Below are 21,490 nucleotides of genomic sequence, written 5' to 3'. Positions count from 1 at the left end.
CCCCCCCCCCCCCGGTCTGGCGCCCTGGCCCACCGATTATCTTCCTGACCGCCAGCGGCCGACCTTGCCGCCCTGCTCCTCAACCGCCACCGCCACGGCGCTGCTCCTCAACCCGCCACCGCCGTCTGGCCTCCTTGCCCCCCTCCCCTCCCCCCTCCTCCTTCTATATCTATGTCCGGCGGTGATGGATTTCTCTCCCTGCCCCATCCCCACCTCCTCTCCCCGAATCCGGTGGGTATCACGAAGTGGAAGAAGAACAGTAGCAGCATGGGGCTCACCTGCAGCTATTGACGCACGGCTTTTGCGATAAAATGTGGGAGGTGCATTTGTTGGTCGCTGAAATTTCAGATGAAGCACTAGTGGCGGACTCGGCAGGTGGGCTCTCGCGCACGGAGAAATAGAAGAGCGGAAGCGCGGAGGCAGGCTTGGCCCGGCCTGTCGTGTCGTATAGGGCCTTCGCACGGCGGGCGCGCGCGCGAGAGAGAGGAGAAGGCGGGGAGGAAGATGGGCCGGCTTAGTTGGGCCACAGGAAGGAAACGGTCGTCTGGAAGGGGGCCAACAGTACATGGTCCAAAAATTTGGAAAATTAGCAGACGAACCCTGAAAATAGTTGATTTTCTTTTAAAGGAGGTAGCCGGTGCACGTTTTTTGACATTCTTTCCGGTCAACGATCTGAGCTGCACGTTTTGGATCTGCGTATTGAACGGTACGATAGTCTTGCACCTTCACATGCACGCTCTTTGTTTTAAGTTATTTTAAGAATATAAAATCTAATTTTTTTCTTAAGTCAAAACTATCTCAAGTTTGAGCAATCAAATTTATAAAGAAGAGTATCAGAACACCAAATAGATATACTGTGAAAATATATTTCATGTTGAATATAATGGTAATTATTTGTTATCATAAGGATTGGTATGTTTTTACATAATTTTGTCCAAATGAGTATGGTTTCACTTAGGATAAAATTAAAAGAGCATTCTTGGTGGCACGAAGGGAGCAGTTAATTAGTAAAACTTTTAACATAAAATCTATTTCCGTAATGTTTAAGTTTCTGACATTCAAAGGAGTAGGTGGGATGTGGCTTGTGACACTTACATATTCTACTGCGCACCCACCGTCCTGTCTTTGGAAAAAAAAGGAACCGAAAGCTGCAGTGCACCTCTGCATCAATGGACCCGACGACGAAGCGCGTGGCCATCGTCGGCGCCGGCGTGAGCGGCCTGGCGGCGTGCAAGCACGCGCTCGCCAAGGGCTTCCGGCCTGTGGTCTTCGAGGCCGACGAGGGCCTCGGCGGCGTGTGGAGGCACACGCTGGCCTCCACGCGGCTGCAGACGCCGGCGCCCAGCTACCGGTTCTCGGACTTCCCCTGGCCGCCGGGCGTGTCCACCGAGGTGTTCCCGCGGCACGACCAGGTGGTGGAGTACCTCGCCGCCTACGCGCGCCGCTTCGGCGTCCTGGAGTGCGTCCGGTTCGGCAGCAAGGTGCTCCGCGCCGAGTACGCCGGGGCGCCGGAGGAGCAGGTCGCCGCGTGGGAGCGGTGGGCGGGCAACGGCGAGGCCTTCGGCGACGGCACCGGCGAGTGGCTGCTCACCGTGCAGCACCGTGGATCGGAGGCTACCCAGGTAATTAAGCATCAGGCAATGCAGCTAGTCTAATTTGCAGAGCATTCATTGTACGCAGTTTCAGAAAGTCAAAATTGAGTACAGCAACACTGCAAATTTTTTGTGCAGATTTACAGGTTTGACTTCCTGATACTGTGCCTCGGGATGTTCAGCGGAGTGGCGAACACCCCGACGTTCCCCCCGAACCGAGGCCCCGAGGTGTTCCGGGGACAGGTGCTCCACTCCATGAACTACTCGCGCATGGCCGCCGCCGCCGCCGAGCTGATCAGAGGCAAGCGCGTCGCCGTGGTGGGCTCCGGCAAGTCGGCCTACGACACGGTCGCGGAGTGCGCCGACGCGAACGGCGCCAGGTTCCCGTGCACCATGGTCTGCCGGAGCCCGGGGTGGATGGTGAACGGCGGGTTCGTGTGGGGCGTCAGCATCGGGCGCCTCTTCATGAGCCGGCTGGCCGAGCTGATGGTGCCTCACAAGCCCGGCGAGGGGCTCGCGCTGACCACCCTCGCCATGCTGCTCTCTCCTCTGGTGCGTTCGTGCTCCCGATCCTTCGCACCTACCAGAACACAGCTAATCGGAGTGCGCACGCCTCGCCGCGCCGTTCCGTATGCAGAGATGGCTGCTCTCGAAGCTGACCGAGGCCTACTTCAAGGCGCACATCCCGATGCGGAAGCACGGGATGGTACCGGACTGGAGCTTCGCGTGGACCGTCTCGGCGTGCCGGCTCGGCGTCCTGCCGGACAGGTTCTACGACAGGGTGGCGGAGGGCAGCGTCGTGATCAAGAGGGCCAGGTCCGTGGGCTTCTGCGCGGACGGGCTGGTGCTGGGCGAGGACGACGCCGGGGAGCGCGTCGAGGCGAACGTCGTCGTGCTCGCCACCGGCTTCCGCGGCGCCGACAAGCTGAGGGGGATCTTCGCCTCGCCGAGGTTCAGGGAGATGGTGGCGGGCGGTCCGGACAACCCGGCTCCTCTGTACAGGTCAGGACACGTAATCACGTCGCTCATTTACTTTCGCCGTCGATGATCCTCGAGTTCGCCGCCGACAGATTCTCCGTGCAGGCAGTGCGTGCACCCGCGGATCCCGCAGATGGCGGTCATCGGCTACTCGGACAACCCGTCGAGCATATACGTCTACGAGATGATGGCCAAGTGGGTGGCGCACCTCCTCGACGGCGCCTTCCGGCTGCCCGGCGTCGCGCGGATGGAGAGGAGCGTGGCGGAGTGGGGCGAGTACGTCAAAGAGGCACGGCGTCGTCGACGGCGAGGGCCCGTGCATCAGCGCCGCCAATACCTGGTACAACGACGAGCTCTGTCGGGACATGGGCTACAATCCGCGGAGGAAGAAGGGGATCCTGGCCGAGTGGCTGCAACCCTACGGACCAGCTGACTATGCCGGCATCCGCTGAAGTATACTCCAACCATTGTACGTATAGTTGATTCATTCCAAGAACTTGAATCGTCAGCAATTTCATGTAATTTCAAGAAACATTATGACACCTTATAAATGTGACGTTTTCTTGCTCAAGAAATTCAATTGTACATCCATACATCAAAAAGCATTGGAGCGGTTGAATTTGTACATGATAGCAGAACTTGAACTCTCCATGTATATGAGCATAGTAGCAAAGGCTTCATGGTTTGAGTCCCTGGACTTCTGATCTTTACATAGAAGAAATGTACATGAAAACTTGGTGACGGCAAAACCAGTTGCACGCAGTTGGCCTTTTGCATGCAGAGGGTAGGAATGAACAAAAATCAAATTCCAACCCCTGTTTACCAGAAAATGAAAATTAGAGCAAAACTCAACAACAGGAGAAAATAGAAAGACTTCCAAGATCTCCGACTTCTCCCTAAAAGTCGTCGATCCATCCCCATCAAGGCCACCAATTCTTTCAAACTTCTGCTGACTAAGCCCTTTCAGCTACAAATTTATAACCTGAGTTTCGCTGAAAGCAAAGTTGACAGTGGAATTTCCCATGGCCATCAACAGACTTTCACAAACTGAGCACTAGTACCGTTTTCCGAGAAACACGCCGATGAGTATGGACAGCAGGGCAACTCCCAGGATGAACTTGAAGGCCATGATCCCAGAAGGTTCTTGCACTTCTTTCTGGCTTGGGTTTGGTGAGGTCGTGTCATTAGCCAAAGATCTGTCATGTTGTTTGCTTGAAATTGTTGATGAATCCATGGTGAATTCCCGGGATCTCAACTGGACAGAATCCTTTGCCTGCAAAGAGATCATGTGATTAGTTGCTATTAACAAATGACCAGAGATAAGGTAACCAATAGATTTCATCAGCATGTCTCTGCTTACCTGTTCCTCAGATTTAGAGTAAGCTACCTTCAGCTTCTGTTCAAGGTCCTGTACCTTCTTCTCCAATTCAACACTCTTGCTTACTTTTTGTGTCAATTTGTTGAACTCTGTGGTGACCTCAGCAAGCTTATCCCTCTCTTCTGTGACCTGGAAAGCTCAGACGATTCAATGAAAGAACAAAAAGTTGCGACCTAGCTAATGCTTCATGCTATCTTAGCAAGTTGTTAAATTCCAATAAAAAAGGGACGTCCTCTATTAGTCAGAACCTAGAAGTATGGGTACCGCAAAATTAAGCTCCATCATGCTATTATAATATTTCCTGACCTTATGTATGATGATGGTCCCTTTACAATTAAATAATGCTGCAAGGATAATGTTTACCTTCTGCTTGTAGTGTGCGTCGACTGATTGTAGCTTCTGTGTAAGAGCTTCGATCTGTTTCTCCAAGTCGTTGGCATACTGACGCTGAGCTTCCAGCTCATCCAGTGAATGACTTTTATCTGCTTCCCATTGAACCGCCCTTAAAGAAACCTGTTCTTCCTGTCAAAAGTAAAAATATCCATTTATAAAAAGTCCACAAATATCATAAATACTAAAGTATCCAAGTAAAACATCATGTAATAGAGTACACTAGCTTTTAGTATTGTGATCTAGTTGCCACAAAAACATGGAGCTCCAAAAACATGTCTATTTTTCCTCAGAATCTATAGCCATAACAGACTTAAAGACTCAGGTGCAGGAGGCTTAAAAAGCTGAAGAGTTATAACGCCCTCTCTCAGGCCCAACACGTGAATTAGCATATATCATAAAATGAAAACTCAGAGAAACCCACCTTTTGCTTGTAATGGATCTCAGCTTCTTGGAGCTGTTGTTTAAGAGCTGATACTTGCAGTTCAAGCTCCGCAGCACGCTGCTGCTCAGCTTCCAATTGATCCTCTGAATACTTCCTATATGCATCCCACTTTATCTCTCTCACTGAAGCTTGTTCTTCCTGCAAAAACAAAGATTTTTCATGCCAAGATTGGCTCAGACAATTTTGGAAGAGAGATATGTCAGTGTTTAAATATTATTAACCCCTTGAGTTGACAACTTCAGTCATGTCAAGAGAGTTGAGCACAACGCAGTACAAAGAGGAGGGTGTCCCTTTGTTCCAATTTTAGATTAAAGTAAGGCAGATTTACGATTTCTCAATAACTAAAAGAGATAAATAAGCAAACCCGAGACATAAGTTTCGTCTCTAAACAAGTAGGACGCAATATATTTGGCAACCCCAAAGTTACTTAGCAATAAGGTTTGAAAATAAGAACAACATTATATTGGAATTTGTTTTAGTAACACCAGTTTACCTGATTTGCTATGGTACGGTAGGCACCATCCAGTTCCTTTCTTATTTCCAGCAACTGTTGTTCCAACTCATCTTTCTCATGCTGTAAGTTTGCATGTTCCTGCATCCTGGCTGTTAGTGCTTCATCCTTTTCAGTTGTTTCCACCTGCATGGTCTTTATCTGAAAATGTTGTAAACATTATACAGATGAGACATCATTTCCAGGTCAAAACCCCAAATAGTCTTGAGATAAACAGTGACGCATACCTCCTCCATGTACTTTATCTCGGATAATGTAATCTGTCGCTCCAGTTTTGAGATGTGCAACTCTTTTTCTGACTTGTCTACATTCATTTTCTCCTCCAACTTGGCTATTGCTTCCTCAAGCTCTTTCTTTGTAGTTTCATACTTATCATTCAATATCTGCTTCTCTTCCAGTGCATTTTGGTATTTGCTCTTCAGTTCATCGTGCTCTTCCATGGTAGAAGATACCTGAAAATTGTTCAACTTTAGCTAACAGAAAAACAAACTTTATTTTCTACTGCTATGTAATGGTATAGTATAGGGACATATATTGAACCTACAAAATTAAGCAGAAGTAACAATTAAGCATTCGACTACCTGGATTTCTAATTCTGCTTTGCGTTCGATCATTCCATCTAGCGTTTTACGCAGCGAATGAATCTCTTCAGATGCCCCCTCCTTTTCTGCTACTGCAGCAGCAAGTGCAAGTTGTAATTCGTTCAACTTGTTCTGATGTACTTCCAACTCCACATTCAAACTACTATTTGCTTGAGCCAAGCTTTCCTTCTCCATAAGGAAATGCTCAACCTTGCTTTGTGTCTCCTCAAGCTGTTCCTCCAGGATCTTTATCTTCTGCAAAGCTTCATCAAATTTAACCTTGTGATTTTCTTCAGTGGCAGCAGCTTCAGTTGCCTGCTCTTCGTAATATCCCAACTCAATTTCAAGGGCATCCAGCTTCTCACTCAATTCTTTAACTTCACCTTCTTTCTGTGCTATCGTCTCAAGAGCTTCACGGAACTGCGCTTCAATTTCTTCATTCTTTGATTCAGCTGCAGAATGGAGCTCCAAGCTACGTGTGTGCACCTCTGTCAGGTGTGAGATTGTCCTCTCATGAACAGTTAGCTTCTCTGCAGCTTCTTCCTTCTCAGCATGAGTAGAGTTAAACCGTTCCTGTAGCTCATCAAACATGGCCATCCTAGCATCCACTTCCTCTTTCAGTGTCTTGTTCGTAATAGCCAGCTTTTCATTCTCAGCTTCGAGTAAAGCCAGCTTCTGCGTCAAGTCTGTAACTTCATCTTCCTTTTGTGCTACCTTTTGAAGAACTTCACGCAGTTGACTCTCAATTTTTGCATTCTTCGATTCAGCTACAGATCGGAGCTCCAAGACTCTGGAATGCTCTTCTGTCAAATGTTCTATTTTCCTCTCATGAACAGCCAACTTCTCTGCAACTTCTTCTTTCTCAGAATTTATAGAACTACACTTCTCCTGCAGCTCATCAACCATCACCAGCTTAGCATTGATCTCCTGTTTTAAGGCTTCATTTACATGTGTCAAACTTTCGATCTCAGACTCGAGGGCAACCAGTTTTTCTTTCAAGTTTTTCACCTCAGTCTCTTTTTGCTCTGCTGCCTCAAGAGCTTCACGCAATTGAGCTTCGAGTTCTGCATTCCGTGATTCAGCTGCAGATTGGAGCTCTATACCTCTACTGTGCACCTCAGTCAAATGTTCTACTGTCTTTTCATGCTCAGCTAGCTTAGCAGCAACTTCTTCCTTTTCAGCCCGAGTAGAATTAAGCTGTTCCTGAACTTCATGAAGCATTGCCCGCTTAGAATCAAGTTCCTCTTTCAGGGCCTGATTTGTTCCACTAAGCATTGCAAGCTCAGCTAACGCCTGCTCCGCCTTTGACTCAGCATCAGAGACCTTGGTCTTGAGTTCTTCAATGGTGGCCTCATGAGTTGAAATCTCTGATTCAAAGGCTTCGAGCTCCACCTTCATAGATTCCGCCTCTTCAGTGGCTGCAGTTGCTCTTGATTGATAAGATGCTGCTTGTTCCTCAGCCAACTTCAGCTTTTCAGACAGTTGCTGGCACTCTGTGTCCTTCTGAGCTAAGTTGTCTGCTGATTGTTGGAGCTTCATCTCTGAATCTTCAAGTAAAGACTGATACAGAGTTTCCAAGTCAATTTTCTTGGAAGTGGCGTGTTCCAGTGCCCTCCCTTTGTGCTCCAGCTGCTCTTCTGCAGATTTAAGCTTCTCAAGCACTGAGCTTTCTCTAGTACCCAGAGACCGCAGTTCATTTTCCACCTCTTCCATTTTACCGTGGGCAGATTCTAATTCACCCTGTAAAGTTTGGGCCTGCTTCTCTGCTTCCAAATGCTTTATGGTTGCTTTCTTTGACAGTTCTTCAAACTTCTCCTTTTCTTCATTAACTTGAGCCAACTTCTCTGACAACTCAGCCTCTGTTTGCTGTGCTTGTGCTAATGAAGTCTCGAGGTTAGTTGATTTCTCCTTGTATGCTTCAAGCTCCCCAGAAAGCTCATCAATCTTCACATGGCAATTACTGCACTCTATTGTAGCAGCTTTAAGGTCTTGCTCAAGATCCATGCCCGTCTTCTCAGCAGATGCTAACTTTGACTCTAACTCACTAAGCTGCAGCTTCAGGTTCTGTTCCGAAGCAGCTAATTCCTGAATTTGAGTTTCAAGCTCTGAAACCCTCTGCATTGCGGATTCGGCAGCTGTTTTCGATGCAGTGTGCAGGTCATTAAGAGATTTTACATTTAGCTCAAGTTCTTCTTTGTGTAATTGTGCTTCTGAGAGAAGTGATCTTGTTTTGCTATGATCATCACCAGCCTCGTTTAACTGGGACTCCAGTTGACTGTACATGTCATTCTTAGTGGAGAGCTGCAGGTTCAGATCAGCAATGGTGTTTTCATGGTGTTCTTTTTCTTCTCTCAACTTCACCAGCTCTTGTTGTAGATCCAGCACCTTCAATTCTTGGCTCTGCAAACTCTCTCCAAAAGATTGCTTTTCCTTCAAATTTGCTTGAAGTTTAGCTTCATACTCTGCCGTTAGTTCTTCAATTTTCTTCTTTTCTTCAGTTATTTGGCTCAATGACTCCATAAGCTCCTTCTCTTTCTTGCTTGCTTCTTCCACCACAGCTTCAAGACTAGCTGCTTTTGTCTGATAAGCTTCTAGATCATCGGAAAGTTGTGAAGCTTTGCTTCTGTATTGCTCGAGTTCTTTATCAACGCCCTTGAGCTTTTCATATGTGCTGTTCAGCTCCTGCTCCAGCTCCTGTGTCCGGGAGTATGCACCTTCAGCATCAGTCTTTGATGTGTGAAGCAAATCTTCCAGCTCAAGGCTCCTTTGCCGAACTGAATGAGCTTGTTCTTGATGCTCTGAGCATTTATCGGTCAGCTCCTTGACTTGCTGTTCAAGTAGCTGATTTTTAGATACTGAGGAATCTAGGGACGATTGTAACTCATTGATTTTTTCTTTGTATCCCTCTAGACTGGCCACTGCTTCTTCAAGCTGCATTCCTTTTTCTGCTGATACAGCCACTTCTTGTTGAATACGTTCTTTCATCAACTCTACTTCTTCACTTGATGAAACTAATTTATTTTCAATCTCACTGAGTTGTTTCTCAAGGTCTGAACTTTTCTTCTCAGCAGCTTCCACACTTGCGTCAGCTTCTTTTAGCTGTGACTTGAGTGCCTCTTCAGCTGCATGCATTGCCTGGATTTGTGCTTCAAGCTCGAAAATCTTCTGGTTTGCATGTTCTCCAAACGCTTTGGACTCACCATGCTGCTCACTGAGAGAGTTCAGATTCAGCTCCAATTCTTCTTTTTGTGTCAGTGTTTCTGAGAGGGCCAACTGTGCTTTAGCAAGATTATCTTCAGCCTGATGCAGCATGGAGTCTTTTTCTGAAAGTTTTGAGTTAAGATCAACAAGAGACCCTTGGATAGTATTGTTTTCATCCTTCAATTTGTCGAGCTGAGTCTGCAAGATGACTATCTGCTCATTTTGCTTCTCTAGTGCAGCTTCACTTGTTTGTCTGTCTTTTGCCTGCTCATCAAGTTTTGTCTCCAATTCCTGCAAACTCAAAAGCTTTGCTTGTAGCTCTTCATGTGCTGTAGTAAGTTCATTCTCTAGTTTAATAGTCTTCTCTTTAAGAGATTCTTCAGACGAACAATGGAGATTCAACTCTTCAGTTAGTTTACTGATGTCAGCATCCTGAGAGGCAAGTTTCTGTTCCAAATCAGCAACTTGTGACTTTGACAGCTCCAGTGCCTCTTGTACCACCTTGAGTTCTGAGATTGTGCTTCTCAGTGATTCTTCTATTTTCTGATGGTCTGTGGCCTTATCTTGATGTCCCTTTATATCCTCTTGAAGGCTGCTAATGTGTTTTTCCATTTCTTTCATATTCGACTGTGCCTGTTCCAGCATCTTATCAAGTTCTGAGGCCCTCTTTGCCTCCTGTGCAGCATGCAAGCTTCTTTCATCCTTCAGCTCTTCAAGTTTGCGGAGCTTATCTGCTGATGAATCTAATTCAGCTTCAATTTCTTGAATCCTCTTTTTCGAGCTTTCGAGATCAGAACCCTGCTCCTTCAGGGACTTTGTTGCTTCAGCCAACTCCTTATCTTTCATAGCCAGAGAGCTTTGAGCTTCTTGTAGAGAACTGTAGTGCAGGCTCTGCTTATTTTCTGCTTCTGTCAAGTCCTTGACCAGTTTGCCTTTTTCAGATTCAAGCTCTTCAATACGCCTTGTCAGCTCGCCCAATTGTTCTGTTTGTTGGTTCAACATGGAGGAGTCTAGATGTCTCGTGTTTTCTGCAACTGATTGTTCTTCATGGGTTGCCGTTTTTTCTTCCTGTGTATCACTTTCCTTTTGAACAGGAGGTGTATCAACCTTTGTACTTGGAGCTGCCGTTTCTTCCTCCATTTTTGTTGAACCAAAATTTTCCTTCACATCTATCAGCTCAAACCCATCAGATCCTGTTCCATCATCTTCATCATTGTGTGCTTCCTTCACTTGCAGATTGGCATTACCATTCAGTAGGTTTTCTTTTTCATCATCTTGTGCCTGTGAATGTGGCATTGTCAAAATTCAGTTCTGTTTGGAACTTCAGTTTTCAAAAGAAAAGGAATACCAAAAATTGGATAGCAACGTTCGAGAAAATTTCGATGGTAACAGTGTGCCAAGTTTCACTAATCTCAACCCAAAATTTTAGCTTTGCTGGTGTATTTGTACCCCCACCCCAGTTCTGTAACCTTATTAAGCAACGGGTGCAAATATTTATGGCCTGAAACAGAAAACTGCATTTGATTTTCTAATATAACCTCACCAAAGCAATCCTGAAAACTGCAATGCAATGTTCAATACACAGCGCCGTCAGATTTCGTATTATGTATGTACAGAATCAAATGTAACAAGGATACCAGTTAACATGACAAACACCGCATATGGAAAGAAATGAGTTCAGCGAGAACACTTTTTGGCGCCCCAAGGAAATGTGTTGACAGTATTGGAAGCTAAACTTTACTCATCAATTAGATATGGTAAACAAACTATTACAACAGACATCAATCAATAAAACATCGTAAGAAACCAATAACAAGATTTTTGTTGCTCAATGGGCATTAATAGCGGACAGAATGATCTCAACAACCATCAGCAGGGATATGTTTCCTTACGGGCGTCTTATCAGGCACCTTAAGATCAGTCATCTCTGGAGCACTTACATCGGGCCCCTCTTTGGCTTCCATACTGCACTACTTTAGCTATTCGTCCCTGCAGATCACAGAAAGAAACATTAGCATCAATCCCTGAATCGAATCATAGATAAAACAAGCAAGGCTACAATTGAAAGCAGACACTCGAAAGTCCAACGACATAAAAAAACGGGCTTCTTTTACAGACTGGACGATGAAGAATACAGGGAAAAAGGTAGCGCTAGAATCCAATGTCTACAGTAAAGTAAAACATTCTGGTACCAAGAAAGAATTAGAGGATTCCTTCTTCCACCAAAACCTTACCAACTGCACGGAAGTTGATCCGATATCAATTGAATCGCAATCATGCAAAGGAGCCCACGGAACAAGTGGAAAAGGTCGCATGCATATGGCATCGAATAACACAAGAGGCGCAAAAGGAAATACCGAAACTTGGAATTGATCTGAGCTCACCGACTCTTGAAGAACAAGATTGCAGCTGCTAAACGCAAGGACCGATAGCAACACACAACTCAGCAACCCGCCAGGAAAAAAGCAAAGCCAAAAGACAAAGACGACAGCCCGCGCTCACCAAACCCCCCACGATCGCTGGCGGCCTACCCCGCTCGGAGACATGCCATCTGCAGCGCCTGCAAAGTCAAAAGGAGCGATCCGATCGGAGCGAGCAGACCACCACCGGCTCCGCACAAAGAAACCCGCCGCCCGCCGCCGCCACCCCCGCCGGACGGCAAAGATCGCCGATCGGAGCAACAGAAAAAGAAAGCAAGCAGGGAAGCAAGAGGCAAACGAAGAGAAGAACAGCAACCCGTAGCAGCAGGTCCTGCTCCACGAACCGGAGAAGCCGAAGAGCACCCACAAGGTGCCATGGCGACTCCAAAACCAGACCAAACCAGATCAAAATGGCAGCGACCGCAAGCAACGCCAACACTTCCGAACTAAATCACTGGGCCGTCGGTGGACAATCGCGAACAGGGACGAACCGGGCTCAAAAGAAATGAACGGAAAAGGATCGAAACTATCGAACCTTTCTGAAACAGGTAAACAGACTTTCTAATCAGAAGAAACGGAAGGTCACCTTGGATTGGCCGGTGGGGTGCGATCCTCCTTGCTTCTCCGCTTTGCTTCCCTCCCCTCGTCGGTTGCAAGCAAGCAGCGATCGAAAACCAGAACTAGCCCCACCCCTAGAAATCGAGAAAGTGAAAATGGAGAGGGAGAGAATCTTTTTATTTTTGTGTGGGGGTTTTTTCTTCGTGGGAGGGTTTATATGCTGGTGGTGCGCGGTGTATGCGGCTGGATACGTGCCGCTGAGCTGGCCGGGTCCGGCGGGTGGGGCCCGCCTGCAGGCCAGCGCGGCTGCTGGGCTCACCGGCCCGTGCGCCCACCTCTCTCAATAACAACAGCCCCTGCAGGTGGGGCCCGCGCGGTTGGGGCCCCGCATGTAAGCGGGTGAGGGACGTCTGGCGGCGTGGTCAAAATACCGAATTACCCCTGGGCGCGACACGCTGCGGATGCTGGGGGCGGGGCGGCGGCAGTAATTCCCGAGGACTTTTGCAGCGACAACCCCCTGACGGCCGGACGTATATCGAAACTATTTTACGTGGTTGATGAATTTTATTTTGTTGGTAGTAGTAGTAGTAATACTATTTGAGGTGACGTGGATTCATTCAACACAGATCTGGCATTGCAAGAATTTCTTTTACAAGCATAAAAAAAATACTGTATAACAAATTTCGCAAGATTAAACGTTTTCAACAGCATCGTCGATGCTCGATAAACAGTTTAGACCTTATATCAATCGGAGTGGTGATCGATTGGTTTGGGATCCATTTCTTTCTCCCATTTTGAACTTGCGCGCTGCGGACCTGCTTGGTTGCCGGCCACAGCCGTATCTGTGGCGCCACCGCAACTGCGGCATCAAAAATCGGCGCCACAGCTGTGGCGAAAAAAATACACTAGCTGCTGCATAAAAAAGATGTGGCTGCCTCGTTCTATGAACCAACAAACAATAAACAGCTGCGTATTTTTCTGACGCCGCCACAAGTATGGTGCGGCTGGTTGTGGCCAGCAACCAAGCGGCCCTTGCATGGCTGTATACTCATGCATGGGTCTAGCATTTTTCTTTTTCACAAAAATGGGTCCAGCAAAATTTAAAACGATGTAAAGAAAAACAGCAATATTGGGGGCACCCAAAATGACAAAGAAAAAATGCTCCCACATCAAGTCGTTTTCACGTATCCCACTTAACACCTTTCCCTTTTGGAGGACGCGTTCTCATTCAAGATTTTTATAATTGTATTAATTAGTTCGATCACTTTGCTTGCGAGAAAATGATGCGTCGATAATGCACGCCAAAAGGTGCTCTCATCGTGCACGTCTTTAGTTTAGAGTCTGGATTACCTTGCAAGCCTACCTCTCTGTTCATCCGCAAACAAGGAACTGCAATCATTTTCAGGTGTGCCCTCACTGCCTCCATCAGCATGATCAATGCTCCTATCTATCTCTAACCGCAATTTTCAGTGACCACAACCAAAATTAATCAGAAATCATTGGATGAATCCAATAATCGATATGCGACTAAAATGAATATGCATGGGCCTTCTGGTATGGGCGAATTCGCATAAGAAATTGTCTCATGCTATCAAAGGCTTTACCTCCATGCTGGTGTGTTTATACAAAAGGTAAAAATTTGGAATTTTTTTTATCTAAGTTAAGAAGTACTAGGGTTTAGGGTAAATTAGATTCTCTGACTTGGTCTGCCAAGAAAGACCACTTCACCAGACAAATATAAAGTTAACACAAGCCAATAATCACATCTAATCACGCTATTTGGCGATAACCTTCGAGTCTACATCAAGCAAGATATATAAAGGTCCACCGCAAAATATTTAATCAAATACAGTTATTTTTCTATATATATATATATATATATATATATCCGGCTAGGATGGCAGGCACGGCTGGCCACCGCAAAGTTTAAAGAAGTTTGCAAGGTTGGCAGGAGAGGAAATAGTGGTCTCCGTGGCCGGTACAGACCAGTTGAGCTCAGCCACAAGCTCCATGATGCCGTTGGCTTTGGCGTCTCTGTGGGTAGGTCTCGTCGGGCCCACGGCGCAGTGGACGGCGGGGGATAATCCGCCGGCCACACCGACCGCGGCGGCAGGGGAGCTTTCGGCATGCTGATGCTGTCACTGCCTGCAAGTACTTGTCTCTAGCTCAGCTCAAGAAATCAGCAAGCAAATGGAGAAGCTTAGTTTAGTCTTATTTTTGTGTTGTCTAAAAGGCTTCTTTATTATAGATTCTTCTTGTATTGCTTGGGCAGTTTCTTCAGACCTTTTTGTTTCTAGCTCACATCATAATTCCATATCTCACGGCATCCCTTTTCACAAAATTTGTAATTCTTTTTAGCAGACGAAATCAAGTTCTGTATTTTTTTAAAAAAAGGAAGTTGGGGTTCGAACGGTGAAAGGAGTGTCCCAAGAAATGAACTACTACAACTGACAGACAGTGTTGCACATGTGCACTAGTACTTAAGAGATCGACCATATGCCTGCTCCAATCTGTTGCTTACTTGCTTTGCAGCTCACAGAATCCCTGCTACTGTTGTCCTCTTGTAATCTTGCGGGCCTCCGGATCTGAAACTCTTGCGACACCACTTGTCCTGCCCGTCGACGCTGTGGCGACCCCGGATCTTGCTGGTCAGAAAAATGGTTTGCATCCCACGCAGATTTGGCAAATTCCTGAAGGCATGTGTGTAAATGCTGCGGCCGCAGGTGACCCGGTCCATGTGGACAAGCATGTTCAGATGTTCTGAAGCATCCGATGCAGCATCATTGCGCGCTGATTACTGCCCGTAAACACACACACTTTCTCACTGGCCAAGTCAGCACGCTTTGTCCTAATGAAGTATCATAATATGCTAGTCTAACTTTCGACTCCTCCTGACATCGTCTTTACGTGCAGGAAAGCACGCATTCAGCCAGGTTGGCCCTTTTTCTGTCTGGTGGTTTGAAACTCTGAATCTGCCTCTTCTGTCTCGTCCAATTGTCCAAACTCGTTCAAAATTTCTGTTGTACCATTCAACCCAACGTACGCTGAGCTTGACAAAATCCGAAGTCGACGCCGGTACCGGTCATGGTGTGCAAACACCTTTCATTTTTCAACTTTGAATCCGTCAGCCATTGTTCTAGGTTTTGTACTGAAAATTCTTCACCCGCCCATGCGCTTTTCTTCTTCCTTTCATCATCATCTCCTCTCTCAGAGCCCCTCCAACAATTTGGATTCGGATTTGGTAACGAGTTCCCGGCCGGCAAATTCTGGGTGAAACAATTGCATTCGGAAGCTTTGGTGCTGCGCCGAAGCTTTTCGAGCAGGATTTGAACCATGTCACGTGAAATTCCTCGAATTTGTGGGCCGTCCTCGCCGAAGTTGCGCCGCTCATCTCGCCGTCGAGCATAGTGTGTGGCTGACTCGCTGGTGAAGAGTCGCCGGCTGGCCTGTTCCTTTCAGCTGTCCGGCGATCGGCTGGTCCTAAAACCGCAGCAGGCCAGGCACCGAAAGGCGAGGCTAGTAACCGTCAAACAAATTGGGTCAGCCCTTTCCAACAACGCTGACGTGGGCGACACCTCTTCTCAGGGCCCACGGCCACCGCCCGGTGGGCTTTCCAGCTGTGATGCGGACCCCGCGTCGGGCCCGCCATGTGTACTTGCCTGGCCCAGCTAAGCACGTCTTCGCGCCCAATGAATGACGCCTGGGCCCAGCCCGCCAGCGGAATACAGAGCCCGTGCACTGCGCGGAACAGTTCCCCGCCCTGTGCCGTGTCTGATGATTCGCTTGACGTCATGAGCGTGCTGCTACCCCCGTGGGAGGTGACTGGATCCCGCAACGGGCAGGGCCTTCGTGCGTGGGGGCCACTTACATATGGGCCCACTTCAAAATGGGCCGAAAGCAACACTGGACTGGCTAGCGGCTACCCTTTCAGGATTCAGCGATGAGCCTATGACCCGGATTTTCCGACACTTTTCAGCATAATTGAGTTAGTATATGCAAACTATAGCACAAAATTGCAGACAAGGTTTAAACTGCACCCCCTTCGTTTTATTTGTAACCACCTTTTTTTTCATTACAAAGATATGCATCGGAGTACTCTATTAATAAGGATTATGAAATGCATTATCTTCAGGAATAACAGGGCAGCACACTTTTGAGATATTTGTTCTCACCAATAAGGTTTAAAAACATCTATGTCCTGTATATTACCGGCCACCATTGCTCAGTGACGGAGCAGCTGCTACCTTGCACAGTTGCTGCCCTTTCAAGAACAGTGCCCGTTCCAGTGCATTATTGCCATCTCCCAGCCTCGAACTTATTCCTCTGTACATCAGCTGTGCTCATCGTTGCCTGGCGTTTATCGTCATCGTCGTCGTCCTTGGCTAATTCCTCTTGGATTTCAGCTCCGCCACCCTCGCCTCCGTGGCCTTAAGGGCTTCCCCGTAGATGCTCACCAGCTGAAAAGGCAAAGCAATCGGTGTTACCAGGATACTCGAGACTTGAGAGGACAATGGTGACACTGTGAACCACTAATCTTACCTCGTCGACTTCCCCAGGTGTCATGATCAGTGTCGGCGACATCATGATAGCGTCGCCGGCAACCCTCACCAGCATGCCGCGCTTCTGGCACTCCTGCCCAAAGATCGCACCAACGCCTGAAAAAGTATCACCCGACAATATACAGACTTTACTTTCCGGCAGATTCAGGTTACGCTTTGGTTCCAAGATGGTGACTTCTCTAAGCATCCTGGAACAGGATTAGTGAGGCCTAACTCTATTATATTTCGCTGCGTACTAGCTGCTACATTTACTTACCCCATTCAGCAGGGAATAGATCAGTTGGTGACTTGTTATTGGTGAATTCGGTTCCCATTATCATCCCTATGCCACGTATCTGCACTACCAGAGCACTGTAGTCATGTATTTGAACAAGAAAAGGAGCCTCTGGCCTCTGGGTATGTTTGGCAATTCAGAAATAGAGATACATACCTCCCCTATAATTGGACTGTCTGCAAATGCCCTAATTCCATCCTGAAACTTTGGAGCAATCTGCCTGACATGGCCCGGAATATCCCTTTCGCTGATGCCATTTTTGCAAAGCATTCATTAGGAACAAGAGATATATAACTCAAATAGGTGCAGGAACACTGTGTCATGTTACAAAAAGGTGAAGCATACCGATAAATTTTCAGAGCTTCTATGGCCACAGCACAGGCAACTGGATGACCGGAGTATGTAAATCCATGAGCAAATGAACCTGCGACAAAAGGAAACATGTCACCACATGTGATATTTCAGGAAAACTCACCACGTGCCAATGCAGAAACACTATAGTTGAGCTCACATAAATCAGCATTAACTTACCAAGCTTATTGCTCTGGGAATGAATCACATCTGATATCTCTGGGCTAACGAGAGTTGCTCCGATGGGTACATAGGCATTTGAAAGAGCCTGTTAAATGAAATTGGCATGACTCGTTCTACATTATAAGCACTGATCACGAATACAGTGGTGCTGAACAATTCACCTTAGCTAGTGAAACAAGATCCGGTTTGATGTTATAATAATCAGATCCAAACATGGTTCCCAACCTTCCAAATGCAGTAATGACCTGGAATGAATTAAGAGTCAACAACACATGCATTGCGGACATTGTTTGATTTCACAGAAAGTGTTAAATACCTCATCTGCTATGAAAAGAATGTCATACTTCTTGACCACTGCTTGAACCTGTTGATAGAAACAAAAGAAATGACATACAATAAGCAATCAGAACAAGAATTGAAGTCCTTTGCTAATATGCCAACTCTAGCAGTTCATGAACAATGCTGTTTTTCTGGAACCACTACAATGAAATGAAGGGCCCTCAAAAGAAAATGAAATGAAGGAAGAAAAAGGGAAGAGGCAAAGAGAGACAGGTGAACAAAGCAACTATACTTCCAGAGTTCAGTTTGCTCATATAGGAGATATCAGGATTCATAGTAGATAACCTTGTCAAAATATGTCTTTGGAGGAGGGATGACACCACCAGCACCCATCACAGGTTCAGCAATGAAAGCAGCAATCTGATAAATCAAAGGTAACACATAAGGAAGGTAGTAAGCTTTGGAACTATTGACAGTATACAAACACGAGGTTGGTTATAAGAACTTTACTGTTTCTGGTCCTTCTTTGAGAATAAGATTCTCTAAATTGGTGGCAAGTCTAGTAGCAAATTCTTCTTCTGTCTCACCTGTTCCTCACCAAATAATTTATTAGCAAAACATGCTGGGCTGAATTCATACAGCACCTTTCTTTATGGAATTCATCTAGCAGAGCTTTAAATCATATTACCAGGAAGATGATAACGCCAGTAGTGAGGGCAGTCAGTGTGCAGAACAAAAGGTGCTGGCAGATCAAACTTCTGGTGCAGGGCAGGAAGACTGAAGATAGAGTGGCAATTAGAGAACTACTAAAGATCTATATATGAGTGTTGTTAGACATGTTTTAAAGATGTATGCAGGCAAACTGGCTTATTTTTGTAGGACAGGACTCACCCAGTTAAGCTCGCTGATATCAATGTAGACCCATGGTATCTGCAACAAGTGTAACAAGCAGTAAAAATGGAATCCCAAAAGCTTCCAGATTTTCATAGAACTGAACAAATTATTTTTTTTAAAAAAAATCTGGAATGGGCATTTATGCTTTTGTCAAGAACAAAAGTTGATAATTGTACAAAGCTTACGCTTTTGTTCGCGCAATAAATTTCTTCTTGTTTGGCCTCCCCAATGCATTGTTATAATACCATACCAGTTTGACCTGTAAAATAAAAGTGTCAGCCTATGTGAGAAACAAAATCATGTGTACATCAGAGAGAAGGAAAAAACACAACAAAATACTAGAATAAAAAACCTCAAGCGCCTGTCAGTGAGCTAGATATATTGCATAGAATACTTGGGGCACAATGGCCATATCTCAGAAAACCATGATTGATGAACCAACAACCATTTACTAGTAATGGGAGGGCACAAACATATTCCATTTGCGATGTGTAAATACCACAATTCCCTCTAGTTTTTATGTTTAATTACTTAAAGATGAGAGGCTGACGCAACAGTCACTATTTAAGCAGTTTCAGTTATTTGAAGTGAAAGTAAAGAACAGTAATGGCAAGACCATTGATGACATGAAACGTTTGAACTGTAAATTGCAGAAAATGGTAGGTGCCATTGATATTTACACCTGAGAGTCATTTGCTTCTGAACCACTATTTGTGAAGAACACTTTTCCCATTTCCCGTGCAGTGAACATGCTAATTATCTCCTGCGCAAGATCCTGAAAGCAGTAGCAAAGCTCCAATCATCAGTTGGACAGTGATCTTCAAAGCCACACTGATTTCAAACACGAGGAGACTACTATTTGATGAATGACTCAAGAAAATATACCAATGAAGGTCTGGTTGTGCGGTTCCAAAAGGAATGATAGAAGGGTAACTTGTTTAATTGATCAGTTGCTGCTTTGACTAATCGAGGCTCGCTACCACCTAAAGACATAATGAAGTAATAGAAGCAGATCTGACATTACTAAAGGTGCAGAAATAAATGGTGTCACATCGTCACAGAATCATGTGCACATACCTAAAGCTGTACACCATAGTCCTGCAAGAGAATCTAGGTACTTATTTCCATTTATGTCATAAACATAGGAACCCTGTATATAAAAGTAACATGTTAGATTGAGAAATGTAGTCCACCAATGTGAGAAAAAGCTTGTATATAGAATAGTCAGCATTCTAAACTTAATTTTCCAGAATTCAATAGGGATGTAAATCAAAATAATGTCAAAGCTCAGAGTCACAACCTCAGATCTCTCGATAATCAGTGGATGCAAGTCATTGCTCTGCCAGCCAGCTGTAAACGGTGCCAACATGCCATGCCCCTTAAATCTGGACAGATGACTTTGCAAGTCAGTACAGGCAGTAATTTACATAGTAACCCAACTCTCCATACAACACTATGCATGTAATAGAATACAACTTGTGACAATTCCAGCAAAGAGAAACGAACTGCGTACCCATTTTCTTCAGTTGAGTCAGATTGGGCAGATGGCGCTGAACTAAAATGTCTGATTGATGCATCCGACAAACATTCTGCTTGTCCTTGCAAAGTTGCAGTGCTGGTTACATATTTCACCAAGCTGCTTGCCTGTAAATGGGCAGGAAAGAGGAACACATGAGCTGTGACGATGGCAAACCTTGGCAGGTGTCTGAAGTCTGAACGACAAAGGTCGAGTATTCATGCCATAACACTTTGTTCAGCATTGAACAAAAAGCATCACAGTTTGTACATGAAAGTCAAATGCAAGAAAGGCAATCAACTTTGCATCACATAGCACTACACTAGGAACGCAAAAAGGTAATATAAAGAACCATACAGTACAATCACTTGTAAGCAAAATAATATGGGAAAACTGGAAAATTTAAGGGGAGCAAAAACATACTTTGAAGCATTGTTTTTCTCCTTTTCTTTTGTCGCCCGAAAATTGCCAAAAGCTGGGTATTTTCCCCCTCAGCAGTCAGGCCACAGTTTCAAAACCAGGAGTTCGTAAAGTATAACCCGATTAGTCAACTGCTAACTCCATGCAGTTGCGAATTCTAAATACAAACTGTACTATGTGTATAATTTGTCGTATCTTTTACAATACTACCTCCAAGTACTCCGGGTAGTCAACCAGGAGTACGCGAGAAGGAACTCGCCCAGAAGAGCTTTTAATGAAAAAGCATAATTATCCAATTCTACTACCCAAACAAAATCCCCACTTTCCTGAAGCGGCGAAAACGCCAAGATTCCTATCAAAAACACCGTCTCCTTTCCAACTCAGGCGAAGAGAAGGCGGCTCCAGCTGCCCGTGGCTGCGATTGTATCCGATGTAACCAAGAAAGATTCCGCCTTTCTCCAGAGAGAGAGAGAGAGAGAGAGAGAGAGAGAGAGAGACGTCACCTGGGCGGAGGCATTTGATCGGAGCAGGCGCCGCGCAATCATCATCTTCCCCCGAGACGGAGACGGACGGCGGCCTCACGAGTTGTTGGAACCAGGAAAGGAAGAGCGCGAGAAGCGAGGGGTCACGGAGACTTGTAGGCGCAGGCCAAAGCGAGGAGGAGGGCGCACTTCGCGGAGGAAGACGTGCCCTATTTTGTCTATGCAATCTCCTCCTCCCCTGCTCCACTGTCCACTCTCGTCACGGCAAATCAGACGACGGTCGACGGAGGGGGAGGGTGGAAAATTGCAGAGGTAAGCATACCTACATGGAATCGTAGCACAACAAATATAATACTGCTCGATCTTGTCCATGTCAGGATTCATGTGATCTTTTTATCAAGTTTTTTTCCCCTGTGAAACCTGTCGGGTCTCAATCGGGCCACGTTTGAACGGATTTATCGGTACTAGTAGCGAGTAA

The 21,490-nt window shown here is 46.0% G+C and overlaps 2 protein-coding genes and 1 pseudogene across 3 annotated transcripts; 1 reads left to right on the top strand and 2 right to left on the bottom strand.

Moving 5' to 3' along the window:
- Window positions 1-1,122: 1,122 nt before the first annotated feature.
- LOC112899685 lies at window positions 1,123-3,141 on the top strand (annotated as a pseudogene).
- A 59-nt stretch (window positions 3,142-3,200) lies between these two features.
- On the bottom strand, window positions 3,201-12,252 carry LOC112899684 (myosin-14). 2 transcript variants are annotated; one of them, XM_025968256.1, is made up of 9 exons: window positions 12,083-12,252; window positions 10,969-11,065; window positions 5,876-10,357; window positions 5,522-5,746; window positions 5,277-5,435; window positions 4,763-4,921; window positions 4,312-4,470; window positions 3,931-4,077; window positions 3,201-3,843 (listed from the first exon to the last, which is right to left on the bottom strand). In XM_025968256.1, the coding sequence occupies exons 2-9, from the start codon at window positions 11,038-11,040 to the stop codon at window positions 3,625-3,627; spliced, it is 5,622 nt and encodes a 1,873-aa protein (XP_025824041.1). In that variant the 5' UTR covers window positions 11,041-11,065; window positions 12,083-12,252; the 3' UTR covers window positions 3,201-3,624. The 2 variants fall into 2 exon arrangements, with proteins under 2 accessions (XP_025824041.1, XP_025824042.1); XM_025968257.1 differs by having other exon boundaries at window positions 10,987-11,065; window positions 12,083-12,244.
- A 3,820-nt stretch (window positions 12,253-16,072) lies between these two features.
- On the bottom strand, window positions 16,073-21,318 carry LOC112898816 (gamma-aminobutyrate transaminase 1, mitochondrial). The gene is made up of 19 exons (XM_025967115.1): window positions 21,034-21,318; window positions 20,108-20,238; window positions 19,895-19,979; window positions 19,672-19,744; window positions 19,480-19,577; window positions 19,277-19,369; window positions 18,780-18,853; window positions 18,592-18,630; window positions 18,389-18,477; window positions 18,211-18,287; window positions 18,046-18,120; window positions 17,738-17,785; window positions 17,583-17,666; window positions 17,419-17,506; window positions 17,233-17,311; window positions 17,044-17,134; window positions 16,870-16,948; window positions 16,594-16,709; window positions 16,073-16,511 (listed from the first exon to the last, which is right to left on the bottom strand). The coding sequence occupies exons 1-19, from the start codon at window positions 21,076-21,078 to the stop codon at window positions 16,437-16,439; spliced, it is 1,539 nt and encodes a 512-aa protein (XP_025822900.1). The 5' UTR covers window positions 21,079-21,318; the 3' UTR covers window positions 16,073-16,436.
- Window positions 21,319-21,490: the final 172 nt, after the last annotated feature.

This window comes from Panicum hallii, chromosome 7, assembly GCF_002211085.1.
Source record: "Panicum hallii strain FIL2 chromosome 7, PHallii_v3.1, whole genome shotgun sequence".
Classification (NCBI taxonomy): domain Eukaryota; kingdom Viridiplantae; phylum Streptophyta; class Magnoliopsida; order Poales; family Poaceae; genus Panicum; species Panicum hallii.
This window is presented reverse-complemented; position numbering and strand designations above follow the sequence as displayed.